We start from the raw sequence: 12,889 nt of genomic DNA, 5'->3' as shown, positions 1-12,889 counted from the left end.
TCAGAGGCTTTCCTTTAAAAATGAAAAAAGGAGAAGAGAGAGAGAAAAGAAAAAGTCACCAAGTTTTGACATGAGCATTTCAACAACATGGTGGACAGTAATTTCACTCTGCTTTTTAATGCATGGGGACGCTTAATTTATGGAAAAAATAGATTATTACTTTGTGCTTTGAATTATGCATAGGTTGTCAGAGGAAACAAGAACTTTGTCAGTACTTAACGTACACGCTGTAGACTTACAAGCCATTGTGGATCGTCACAGAAAATGCTCTGCTGAAGCAGATAAATTCTAACAGCAGATAATGTGCAACAATAAAGGGGTAGAAATCAGTAATTGCTAAAATAATGGTACTCAACCATCTTTACTTTTGCTTGTGACTGGATTGATGTTTATCATTTTTTGCTTTTCTGATGTAAAGATGACGTTAGAGGTAAAATTACTCCTCTTCTGCCTTTTTTTCCCTGTTTGACAGACTAGAGACGACTTCCTGGGTCAAGTGGATGTGCCACTTAGTCACCTTCCGGTAAGCATTGCTTTTGTCTTAGTATGCTCTTTTCTGCCATCACCAGATGTGCAAAATGCTGATGTTATGTAGAATTTATTTCCATAAGTTAAATTTTCTTAAAACAAGCATTTCCAGTATAGGATTAGAGGCTTAAAGAAAAATGTTACGGAAAACAAAGCCCCACCGTGCACAGGACTTGGGAGAAATGGTTCCCTTTGCAGGGACAAGGAAGACAGTTGTTCTCTGGTATCTGTCAGTAGCAATTTCTCAACATCCAGGATTCACTTCTCATCCTGATTTTTCTTAAAATCCTTGTCTGGTCTGAGTCAGCTGATGAATGACATGTGCCCAATAGACTGGTTGCTTTCTCACCGTTGGTGGTCATTGTCCTGTTCATCTTCTGGCTTCTTCCTTTCCGTGATCTTCCCTCACAGTTGAAACAGTTGTATTCTCCCTTAGCAAACTCCATTTCCTTCAGAACTTTTGCTAAAACATTGGAAAAACCCACATATTTTGTGTCCTACTTTTCTGTCTGATTTTCTGTCTAAATAACAGCTGTTAAGGCTATGGGATGGCAGTTCTGTCTGGGACAGTGGATAGTACATTTTGATATTCCGTCAAACCTTGTAAAGCCAATAGCCACAGACTGAAACCAGAGAAACTGCTGAACCAGCATGACAGGATCTTAAGAAGTTACAAAAATTCAGTTCTCCTGAAACTGTTATGAAATTACTCATCTTTGTAGCAAATTTGAGTAAAGTTACTGTATTTATTACTGGTTGAAAGTGAAATTATCCGAAGGGCTCCTAAGCAATAATGAAAGTAGTGTTATATTCATGAGTGGCATAGCACATACAACATTTGTTAGACATTGACGTTAGGCATTATTGATAATAATTGTACAAGCTGTGATATTGTCAGAGCATGGATTATAGCTTTTAATATGCATACATATAACTTCTAATGTCTGTATGTGTATAAATAGATTTTTTCTGTAAGAGGCATATAGGTGCTTGTTGCCCTTCCTATGTGATAGGGAAGTATGTATGTTAGTTGTTTTCCCAGTTTTAAACAGCTTAAATACATTATATGCAAACAAACACGAATAACTTAGAAAAGCTGGTATTTGGAGGAGTTTCTTCTGTTTTTTTTTTAAAGTTAGAGTTTAAATATTTGGGTTAATGCCTGCTTTCAGTGTCATTTATTCACAGCTGTTTTCTGACACACGAAACATACTGTGCAGGTACCTCAGTTTGTTCTATACAGATAGGTAAAGTCTTATTTACTGAGATATGACAATTTCGTGCCTGGCATCTCTGTTACGCATAAGAGATGAACCGTGAGATGACTGGAGCACATCAACTGAGTGCTGCTGCACCGCCGTGTCGGGCCAGCGTCTGCTTGGCTGGTTGCTTTTCCTCGCGTGTTAAGAACTCCCACTAGGGAGGGAGCGGTTACGTTCACAGTAGACGCCCATACCATGGAAGCAAATCAGGTTTTGTAGGTACTGCCGTGGCTGTCCCCTGGGTATGTAGTTCAGCGGACTTGATTCAGCGATTGCATGGAAGACCAAAAGGCTGCAATAACTATGTGGTATATTAATTATTTTAGCTAAAATTGAATTATTTGGCAGCAGTGAGAGTTCTAATAGCAAAAAATTACAAGTAATTGACACAGAGTTTGAATCATTTTACTGTGAACAATCAAGTATTTGAGGTGTTTGATTTGAGGGTGGTAATGTTTTCTCTGTTTTTGTTTCTTAATAAATTGAGGAATGTAGAGCTTGTTTTGTAATTCTATAAAGCTCCAGTTGTCTGATTTCCTCCTGGCAGCCAAGGTTCTGCATGGTCTTCACACAAGGAAAATTCCGGCCTAAATTAAGTAGAATTTCTATTTACTGTGTAACCAAGGGTGGCCTTCTCCTCCTTTAATTCTACAAGCATAGACTTGCCATAGCACTGGCTGTCTGTAAATTATGATGTGAAACACCATCTTCAGGTTTTTATAGATTGTGCATAGAATCTGTGTGCAGAAGGATGCTCAACATTCAGAGGCTAGCGAATACTGTCCTAAATGTAATCATAGTCCAGTAAACACAGTGGCAGAATCGGTACTGGCTCCAGTGCGTTCAAGCTTTCACTGCCAACCTCTCTCACTGAAAAAGTCTAAGCGAGAGGTCTGTGCCTCTGCTTTTAGTTGATGGGCCCTCATCAGATCTGTTTCTACTGGAAACTGCTGAAAAGGCTGAAGACATTGTGCTGGGTGGGAGGTTCTGTAGGGATGCTCTAGTGAAGAACACATCTAAAAAACAATATTTTTTTGAAATGACGTTGGTGATGTTGGGTATTTCATGAGGAATTATTTTACACAGAGCCTGTCATCAAAGAAGGTGAATTGAGGGAACAAAGAGGGCCCTTACGACGTTCTAATTGTATGAAGCTTGAAGTTAACCTCAGTTTGTGCCCATGGCAGATACAGTCTTTACATTGCTTAGAAAACTTACTTTATGCGATGCTAGGTGTGTATCTATAGTACTGACGTCCTGTGCTGCAAAAGCCTCAGCCAAAACGATTTTCAAAGATAAGTAAAAATGAATTAATTATTTCATGGGTAGATTTGCTTCCATTTCAGTTTTTCAATATTCCTGTATGGTCTGTCTTGTTTTCCCATTAGTAGACAAAATTCCAAAATGAACTTCACAGGAAATGTTTGTGCCAAAAAAGCATTTCTTTTGTCTTTTTGTACTCATGTTGTACTTCACCCTCTTCTTCAAAGCTGAATTCAATCACTCATGAAAGAACTGAAGTTAGAAGGTCACAGGGCACAAAAAGAATGAAACACTGCAGTTTTTCTTCTTCTTTGTAAATAGTAAAAAATATACTTTCTACTTCACAAAGTTTTCTAATAAATTCTACATATATGCATATATATGCATATAGTTATACAGTGATTTGTTTATGCTTGGTATAAGTGTCATCTGATACTATATAATGTTCTGGATAAGTAATATTGTCTGGATGTAGTTAATATTTTTTAAATGTTGTATATGTTAATCTTACTTCCATGAACTTGGAGGGTTTTTTGTATTTGAATGGGTGAACATGGGAATGATGGAAGTTATTGAAAATGTTTACATCAAAATAAGGTGTCAATTTCAGCATGACTGTTGCTGTTGTGCCTGAATTTAACTTCTTGTTATTGATGGATGTTACTGTAGGAGGAAAATGGCTTATTTAGATATGCCTGTTACAGTTGATCTGGCGTCATAACACTGTTGTTGTTGGCTTATAAACTAAAATAGCTGAAAAATATGATGGAACGATCAGAAATGTCTTCTGGTGAAAAATGCATCATTCCATTCTCCTGTGAGCTCATGTCATATGAGCTGTATTGTGTAGTATTATCTTCTCCGTATTTGTGTGAATATTTCCATTAACATGTGTCCATATGCACAGACATTATCTAAGTAGCCTCTACATAACTGTAGAAAAAGTCCTGCAGTGTTAAGCTACATGTGTCCTGCAAAAAAACATACTATGAAATATGAAATGACGAAGGACATATTAGTGCATGTCTGTTTTGCAGACAGGTAGTATTTTAACGTCCCTTTTCAGTAAACATTATTTTTAATAATTAAAGATCATCAAGATTTGCGATAGAGGGGTAGACTATCTCACACATTCTGTGAGCTGTTTTGAGGAATGAGCAGCTTTTTGTTTTCCTTCCATGCTCTGTAGGAAGAGAACAACTCTCCTTTCACTGGGGACTTAGTGGAACATGAGCGTGCATATCTCTTTCTAGCTCATACTTGAGTGGAATGCTAAACTTTTTAAAATACTTTTAAAGTCTTCTGCCTTTACATAGAAAATCCAAGGTTGTAAAACTTCCTGGTTTAGCTACTTCACTGCAATTGAAGAATAAAATCCATTATGCTAAAAGGATGAAATTTTGCAGTACAGAACTTCCCATTTCTTCTAAGCTCACTAGAAAGTGAGTGTGATTCCTGTACAAAATCCGTCCTCACTCTCCATCTTCGCAAAAATTTCTTGAGCTCCAGAAGCCACTTTTTTGTCCAAAAATTTCCTCTGGGAAAACTCGCAATACGTATCTCAGAAGGGTCATTGCTTCTATAGCTGTAACGTAGGAGTGTCTCCACAGGGCACTTACCTGCCTGTGGGTGCGTTCTCCTACTCCGTTATGCTTATTATTCCTTGTCCCTATTAAGGTGTGTGTACAAATTTGATGCTCAGCGAAACATACTGTATATGTTCTAATCAATATTTTCCTCATTCATCCTTCCAGTACCTTAATAAGAGACATCGTGGTGTATTTATTAACAAATGTTTGCTTTCCCATTCTAGCTGTACTGCTGCTTTTTTTGTCAAAATCCGTTTTCTCTGATACTACCTAAATACTATCTATAAAATTTCGTTAAAATACACAGCTTCTTATTTTATGTAGGTTTGTTACAGTTGAACTCTAAAAAGCAGTACTGCTTAATCATGCATGCTTCAATGTCCTGTTGATTTGGTTAAAACCTCCTACCTCGCCAAAAAAAATGGGAAGTCTGTCTCTCAGATTAAGTGGACTCTCAGTGCAGGAAATACCTTGCGGGACAAGAGTTCATTCAGTGTAAGTCTGTATAGAATTTGACATAATAACTGAGACAATGAGTTTGGATTGATTTTTAAATTCTTATTTATTGACTTTGAAATACAACAGATAACAAAGCTTTTAATTGTCCGGAAGTTGGATTATCCTGCATTTAGAAAGAATTGGGTTTGAGATGTATTCTTATTTGCAGGGATAGGGCTGGGAAGGGATTTACAGACGCAGTATCATTGTCTTTTTTTAGTGAATGGCAGGCAGGTGCAACATTCTGAGAAGCACCCACTAACTTTGTGCTCATTTTGAGGAAGTTTGGTGTTAACCTGATGTACTAGATCTCTAGTCTTACTGGAGTGTGTATGATAATGTGCTTACTCTTCCAGTGTAACGCAGTTGCAGTTTTGTCAGCCCAAATCATACGATCGATTAAAATATAGTACCCCAAACAATCAACAGATTAAGTATGTATATGGATTTTGGATTCAGTTATTTAACTTGTCTTTTTTAAATTCCTAGTTTTGTACCTATAGTGTCCATGCTCTCGCAGGCATGAAGGATGCAATTTGATAAGAAAGCTGAAATTCTCATGTAATAGAAAGTGTTCAAGACTTAAGGCTTTATGAAACTTAGAATTAAATGGAACTTAGAAGTCGTAATCCATCAGCCTGATAATATTATATACTTCATAAAGAATTTCAAAGTCTTAATTATTTTTGAAAGTCTCAACTACTTCGAAATGAAAAATGAAAGCCGACCGAGGAGGAGTTTTATTTTGCTTTTAACGTGGAAAAAAATACTGCTTCGAAATTAATGCAGCCTTTTCTGACGCTGCTGTTGGGTGACTGGAAAAAGTTGGAAGGGGTTTGTTTAGTTGGTCTTTTCCACCTTTTCCTGAATTGTGAACGTTGTGTACACTTGCGAGTGAGGCTTGGTTCAGCCCATCACTGATATTTGCGGTGACATCTAGTGGACTGCTTCTGCCGCTGTGCATTAGCACCTAATGGCAGCACACTGGCAGAGGTCTGTCTGCTGTGACTTCGTTATTCAAACGTCTTCTCTAGCATTTCTACCGCATCTGTGATGTGAATATTCTTTATATGTCTCTGTACTGGTGGGCAAGCCCTTTAATTTGCCATTTTCTTAAACGCTTACAGACTGAAGACCCAACCATGGAAAGGCCATATACATTTAAGGATTTCCTTCTCAGACCAAGAAGGTGAGCGAGAGGACCTTTGTATTTTAAAACGTTTCTTACTTCAAGGTTTGTTATTTGCAACTATTTAAGGATCATTGAATGAAATGTGCCTCCTTGTCTTCTAGCCACAAATCTCGTGTAAAGGGTTTCTTGAGACTGAAGATGGCTTATATGCCTAAAAATGGTGGCCAAGAGGAAGAAAATAGTGATCAAAGGGATGAATCTGAGGTAAGGCTTAATGCTTGTGGAAGCATTCAAGTTATTAGAGGATCAAGTATAATTGTAGAACAAGTTGTACCTTTGAAAGATAAAACCCTGGTAGCAGTCTTAGTAGCAGCTTACTCTCCCCCGTCCACCCGTGTCCCCCACTTTTTTTTTTCTTTTTTTACACTTTTTTCCTCAACCATTTCAAGTACTTCAAAGTATTTCAGCTGCCACAATTAACTCTGAAGTCTGTCTGACTATGTCTGTCAGCAGATAGATGTGGAAGTCACACCAAGTAGAATAATTCAGAAAATCTATGCAAGTAATTTATAAACATAAGAATCTGTACTAGGTACCTCTTCTTTAGAGGCCATTTCAGAGCAGGTGTTATAACATTTTTCTTTATTTCCTTGGCAGCGTTGACTTTGCAGAGAATAAAGCTCATGCAAGGGCAGCACATTTAAAGACTTTTTAGCACTTACCAGCCATCATCCGTTTTAAGAATTAGCTGCAGTTAGGGCTGACAGTGAATGTAAGCCCAAGTGTGCCCTACCAACAGTGTGCAGCAGTCATCTGTACCTTGGGAGTGAGGGCTCTCATCCGAAGCCAGGCATCTCTGAGTTCAAAAAATAGCAGGTGGTTCTCTTTGGCTTCTGGACTGGGAATCTGGATCTGGCCACCACCAGAATGAGAAGCCACCCAAATACGTTTGGGAATCCCTGTTGTAATAGACTGATGGGAATTTAGGGTTTTTGTCATTGGAGTGAGGTGCACACGTAGTCATGGAGTTTATTCTATTTCTGTATGGTTTACATTTAAGTAGTTTTGAACTTCTCTTTGGAGAATTTTCAGAATCTGTGCCTATACACTAATGTAAGCAACAATGAAATAACTTCTCTCTAACTTGAAATTATTTTTTTTTTTTAATTCCTAAGCACGGATGGGATGTGGTTGATTCCAGTGACTCCGCATCTCAACGTCAGGAGGAGTTACCACCTCCTCCGCTGCCTCCTGGATGGGAGGAAAAGGTAGACAACCTGGGGCGGACTTACTATGTCAACCATAACAACAGGACTACTCAGTGGCATCGACCAAGTTTAATGTAAGTGGCACTGTAGTGCAACGTTATGTGGATGTGTGCAAAATTATCAGTAAGTAGTGGGTTGGTCTTTTTTCAACAAACATAACCATTTTGAATTTACAAATTCAACGCTGGAAAACATCTTAAGCAAGGCTTTTACAAAGCAGCTTATAAAGGCATACTGTTCTTCCAAGTAACAGATTAATTACGATTTTGGTGTTAACTGTGTTACAGATCTGAAAGTATACTTTATTAATGGAAAAATTTTCACAGCTGTGCTAGAAAATTGAGAACCAAAATCTGGAGATCTTCAGTTAAAAAGGAAACATCTATCTTTCTTCTTCTAAGAATGAGAAGAGACTTCCCCACCCCCAGCAAATCAAATACACTCATAGGTATTCTGGGGAATTCTAGGAAATCTGAAGCGGTGGGAGGGAAGTCAGTGCATTAACAATGTATTTTAGAATATTGCAAGACAGATGTGGTATTTTTAAGTAAGTAATAAGGAACAAACGAGGAATAAATTACTTTCTTCTATAGAGACTGTTAAAAAGGTAAGGGTAAAAATAACCAACTCCATTAAGTTTTAATTAAGTAAAACTGATTAACTTTGAGGAGATCCTGATATTATTCAGTGTATAGACTGCATTGCATATATACACTGGTTGTGCTTATGTGGACTTCCTGTTCAAGCCTTCATTATATGTTTAAAGCTGTGGCAAGCTTACATTTTAAAAGTATGTATAACTGACAATGTTAACAGTTGTACTGAAATCATGTATTAAGTAAACATCTTGTATTATTTCTATGTAGCGACTATTCTTCCACTATCGCTTATTACAACAGCAATGGTTACTCTTTCTTGAATATTAATAATCATAGTTAAATTAGGCAAATGTGTTGTCACTATTTGTTCTTCATCTGATGCCTTTATCTTAGTAGAACTGAATTAAATTTTGTTCTGTATGTTTTGAACTATTTACTGTTGAACTATTTGAGCTATTTACTGAGCAATGTGTATTTTGCCAAGTAAATCTCATCAACTACAATCGTTAAGATTGGTAGTGGTTAGTAAGTGTCTACAAAAAAGCAGGTTTTATAAGTTATTTGATTTAGCATCTCCTTGTAATACGATTATGCTAAATGGAGTAAAGAGTACATGGATTCAGAAGTGTTTGACTGGTGGATACCAAGACGTAATCATCACCAGAAAGCGTCACGGTCAGATGGGTGTATAGAATGAAGGCCTGAGGGGTTTGCTTTTAGCTAGGTGTCATCACAGGTAGCTTGGAAACAAATGCATAGTTACTACTGATAAACTTTACGCATGACACCAAGCTTGTTGAAGAGCGAAGACTTTAGAATGATGCTGTTTAACCTTTAAATTCAATAAATTTATCAAACCACTAGGAGTGGAAGGCCTCATGAGGTTGAAAGTAGGATACATAACCTCTGGCTTTTAGGCCAGTAACTCAGACACTGAGTTGATCACCAAGGAAGAGCATTGAGTGCTGTACCGTCCATGTCTGCAGTAGGAACAGGAGAGTAGTTAATTTCTCATAGTTCTTTAAAATAAGCAATGATAAAAGTTTGCACAAAGTTTTTCCTGAACCTAACCATCTTTCAAAGTTACAGTCCCTCATCCAGAAGGCGAGGTTCAAATAGAATCATCAAATAGAATAGAATCACAGAATCATTAAGGCTGGAAAAGACCTCTAGGATCATAAGTCCAACCGCCAGCCCAACAATACCATGTCTCCTAAATCGCATGTTACCTCCTAACAACATCTGCCCATTGCCTACTGTAATAGAGATTTTGGTCTAGCTGTGAACACTGAGAAGTCCCATGAGTCTCCATTAAGGGAAGTGGGGTATTTCCATTTTCCTTGTGTGAGCCAAGCTAGTAGTTGCAGACAGTTCAAGAAGTCGTCTGTACTGCAGCAGCTTACACTTGCTTTGGCTATCTAAATAAAGAAGGTAATCATTGACATAAAAACAGGGGCAAATGTAAAATCTGTGTCAGGAATGATGCTGGTCATCGCAGGGAAGGACGAGTAATGATGGTTTGTAACTTTGAGTGTGGACTTCCATTGGTGCTCACCCAACTTTGATGTGTGCTAATTTCCCTTACTGCATGACATTGGTCAAGTGCTTCCAGTTGTATTTACTTTGGATTGAGGGATTAGTTGGTCTCCTATTTATGAAGCCTGACATATGCAGGAATAATGATTTTTACAATCCAAAGCATTAATGAGGCTTCGAAAGCAATGGACAAAGTAGGTTTAGTTTAACATTCGTTATTTTCTTGTTCTTTTCTCTTTCACATGCTTTCGCTTCCCCACTATCCAGTGATGTGGGATCTGATTCGGATAACAATATCAGACAAATAAACCAAGAAGCAGCCCACAGGCGGTTCCGCTCCCGGAGACACATTAGTGAGGATTTGGAACCAGAACCTATGGAGAGTGGAGACATTCCTGAGGTATGTGAAGGTCTTGGCTTTAAGAAGTTGACTAAACTTGATGTGGTTCTCATTTGTGAGCTAATTACTGTACAACATAATTAGTAATGCTTTTACATGGTGTCTATTGAAATTATGTAAGTAAAACAGCAGTGACAAAATAAAAATCCTGAAGAGAGCTGTACTTTCAAGGACCCATGTGTTTGTGGGTGCCTGATAACGTATGCACAATATTAAATACTATACAAATGTTGGAAGAAACATTTATAATTCCAAGCATTACTTGTTATATATATATTGACAGAAACACTGTCAATATTCTGCTTTGAATAACAGTGGAATAAGCGGTAAGAAGAGGGGAAATGTACTGCCTGGCAGGCACTGTGCTTCAGTTTTCTTTAGTGCCTTGATTTAGAGGAAAGAGAAGCTGTTAGGTTTTTTTCCCCCAATACTTGTTTTTAGTTAGAATTCTGAGATCTTATTAGTCAGGGTGAGTGTTTATTTAATTTATAGATAGACTAAAATAAATTTGGTAGATCTTTGTAGGCCTAAGTGAGAGTTTGTGCAAAGCTCAAATCCCATTCATATTTAAGGAATATTTTATTATGTGAATCACAGACAAAACTCTTTGTGAAAGGTAGTTTTGTTTCACTAAATGTTATTCAGAGCAACAAATAGATTGCTGAAACTTTTGTTGTACTCGTCACCTGTTAATATTTGATTTGCAGATATTGAGTCCTTTCTCTAATGTGTTTTATTCTAAATTACAATTAACACTTGTTTCTTAAAAGTTTTTATTAAGAGTACAGAATTAAGTTACATTTTGAATGAAATCTAAAATAGAATTTATTTAATGAGAGCTCTTTTATGCATATTTTTATCTGCATCATTTTCACACTGAGTGAAGTGTGTATTTGTGTTCTAGGGATTGGTTTATTTTGTTAAATGTTAAGGGCGATTATCAAACCTGTGTTTGCCACAATGAGGTGGTCATATCAAAGGCAAAGAAGACTCAAACTGTCTTTATAAATCCTTAACGTAGTCTCTCCTCTTTTGTTAGCCTTGGGAAACCATTTCAGAGGAGGCAAGTGCAAGTGGAGATTCCTTAAGCTTGTCAATACCACCTCCTCCTGCATCTCCAGTGTCCCGTACCAGTCCTCAGGAGCTATCTGAGGAACTGAGCCGACGACTTCAGGTCACTCCTGATTCCAATGGGGAACAACTCAGTTCTTTGATTGTACGTGACATGCTGCTCTTTCTATATAAGCCTCTGTGACTGTAATCTTCTGTTAGTGTGACCTAATCTGAATCATTGACTTGGATGGGTAGTAATTGCTCGTCTCAGGAAAACCTGAGCATACGGTTAAAATTCTCTTCCAAAAAATGCATCATAATTTCACCATTGAGCAAACTGCCTTGAACAGCAGAACTCCTCAGTTTAGACTTCATGTTTTCTTGTGCGTTAGTTTAACTTCAGACTCTGCTACTGTTTAGTGAAACAAAATATGTAATACTAGAGAGTATCAAGCTAAGAATTTCCAAAGAGGAAAAAAACTGTTTCAGTCATCAACCGTTTTACTACATGATAATTTTTCTTAAGTTCAGTATTTTAACTGTACATGTTTATATTAAAGCATGTGCTTTCTTATATTAGGATTTTATAAACCCCTCATAGTTTACTGGATTAACTATTATAAGACTGACAAAGGTTAGAATTGAGAGTAGGTAGTGCTGGTGAAATCCTCCACAAGTTTGTAAATGGCTAGTCTGGAAAAAAATTGTCTGTCACCGTAACAGTTTACTTGAGGTAAAACCAAAAAAATGTTCTCTGTATTTGTGTTATCCATTAGTTTGTCAGACTGATGATACCACAAAAAATGCAGATAATGCAAGTGGGGGAATATCTTATGTCTCTTTGAGTACAAAAAACAGTTGTAAATTTTAAACAGAGCATCACATGTGATTTATTATTTTTTTTATTCTTTGTATATGCCATCAAGGTACCCTTGCAATTCGAGAGACAAGAAATTGTATTTACTCTTGTTCTGATTAAATAGAATCTTGATTAGGTGCAAGTTTTTCCCAAAGAGCTTATGCAATAGGTGTCTTACAATTTTTTGAATGTTATCTATAGGTTAGTTAACAAATTATAGCTCTGATGGCTAACCGTCTGCATAAAGAGTCACTTGTGCTTTTGTAGGTAATTGCAGCTTTTAGCAGACCTTCAGGCCTTAGTAGGCCTGGAGGGCAGGAGGTTAATCAAATAGTTTCAGTGGCAAGATCAGGACCTACATTTTTTTATCCCCAAAATAATAAATGGTATAGCTGCCAAGTTATCTTAATTAAAATAATTCAATAATTATGTTCCTATACAAACTAGCTCTTTTATGAGTCATTAAGTGATAGCTTTTTTTTTATCAGTGCAATAAAAATTATAATCAGACCACACTTGCAAAGTAAGAAATTGGCAAAGCATTGAAAAATCTTTGTTACTCTGCATTATCCAGTGTAAGAGGGTGTTGGGGTACTGAAAGTAACAGCAGAAACCAGACAGTGAAATGACTCTAAACGCCTTGCAGAGGGACCCGAAGTCTGCACGCAGAGACTGAGCGGGTCAGCAGTGTTTGCTGTGTAGCCGTCGTGTATCCATCAAGGCAGCTCCTGTCTCTGAACTGTGCCTTTGCCACAGCTCTGGCCTCTCTGGGCTCACTGGCCTGATCCAGCACCTGAGTCTGAGCTGGTTCCATGTGAATGAACAGTGCTTACGCTGGCCTAATAAATCCTCCCAATGTGGAGGCTGGCAGACACAGTACAGAGACATCCAAGAGCTTCATT

At 37.5% G+C, this 12,889-nt stretch overlaps 1 protein-coding gene across 19 annotated transcripts in view; it reads left to right on the top strand.

Annotated features, from left to right (window-relative positions):
* Window positions 1–12,889, top strand: part of NEDD4L (NEDD4 like E3 ubiquitin protein ligase) — a 198,335-nt gene that overhangs the window by 135,608 nt on the left and 49,838 nt on the right. For 11 of the 19 annotated variants that reach the window (XM_075077888.1, XM_075077890.1, XM_075077892.1 and 8 more), the window contains 6 exons: window positions 473–523; window positions 6,268–6,329; window positions 6,434–6,536; window positions 7,448–7,614; window positions 9,943–10,075; window positions 11,115–11,291. In XM_075077888.1, the coding sequence (XP_074933989.1) occupies window positions 473–523; window positions 6,268–6,329; window positions 6,434–6,536; window positions 7,448–7,614; window positions 9,943–10,075; window positions 11,115–11,291 (693 nt within the window). The remainder of the gene's footprint in view (window positions 1–472; window positions 524–6,267; window positions 6,330–6,433; window positions 6,537–7,447; window positions 7,615–9,942; window positions 10,076–11,114; window positions 11,292–12,889) is intronic. The other 8 variants (XM_075077893.1, XM_075077899.1, XM_075077898.1 and 5 more) reach the window with 2 other exon arrangements.

The sequence above is a fragment of the Phalacrocorax aristotelis genome, chromosome W, assembly GCF_949628215.1.
Source record: "Phalacrocorax aristotelis chromosome W, bGulAri2.1, whole genome shotgun sequence".
NCBI lineage: Eukaryota > Metazoa > Chordata > Aves > Suliformes > Phalacrocoracidae > Phalacrocorax > Phalacrocorax aristotelis.
This window is presented reverse-complemented; position numbering and strand designations above follow the sequence as displayed.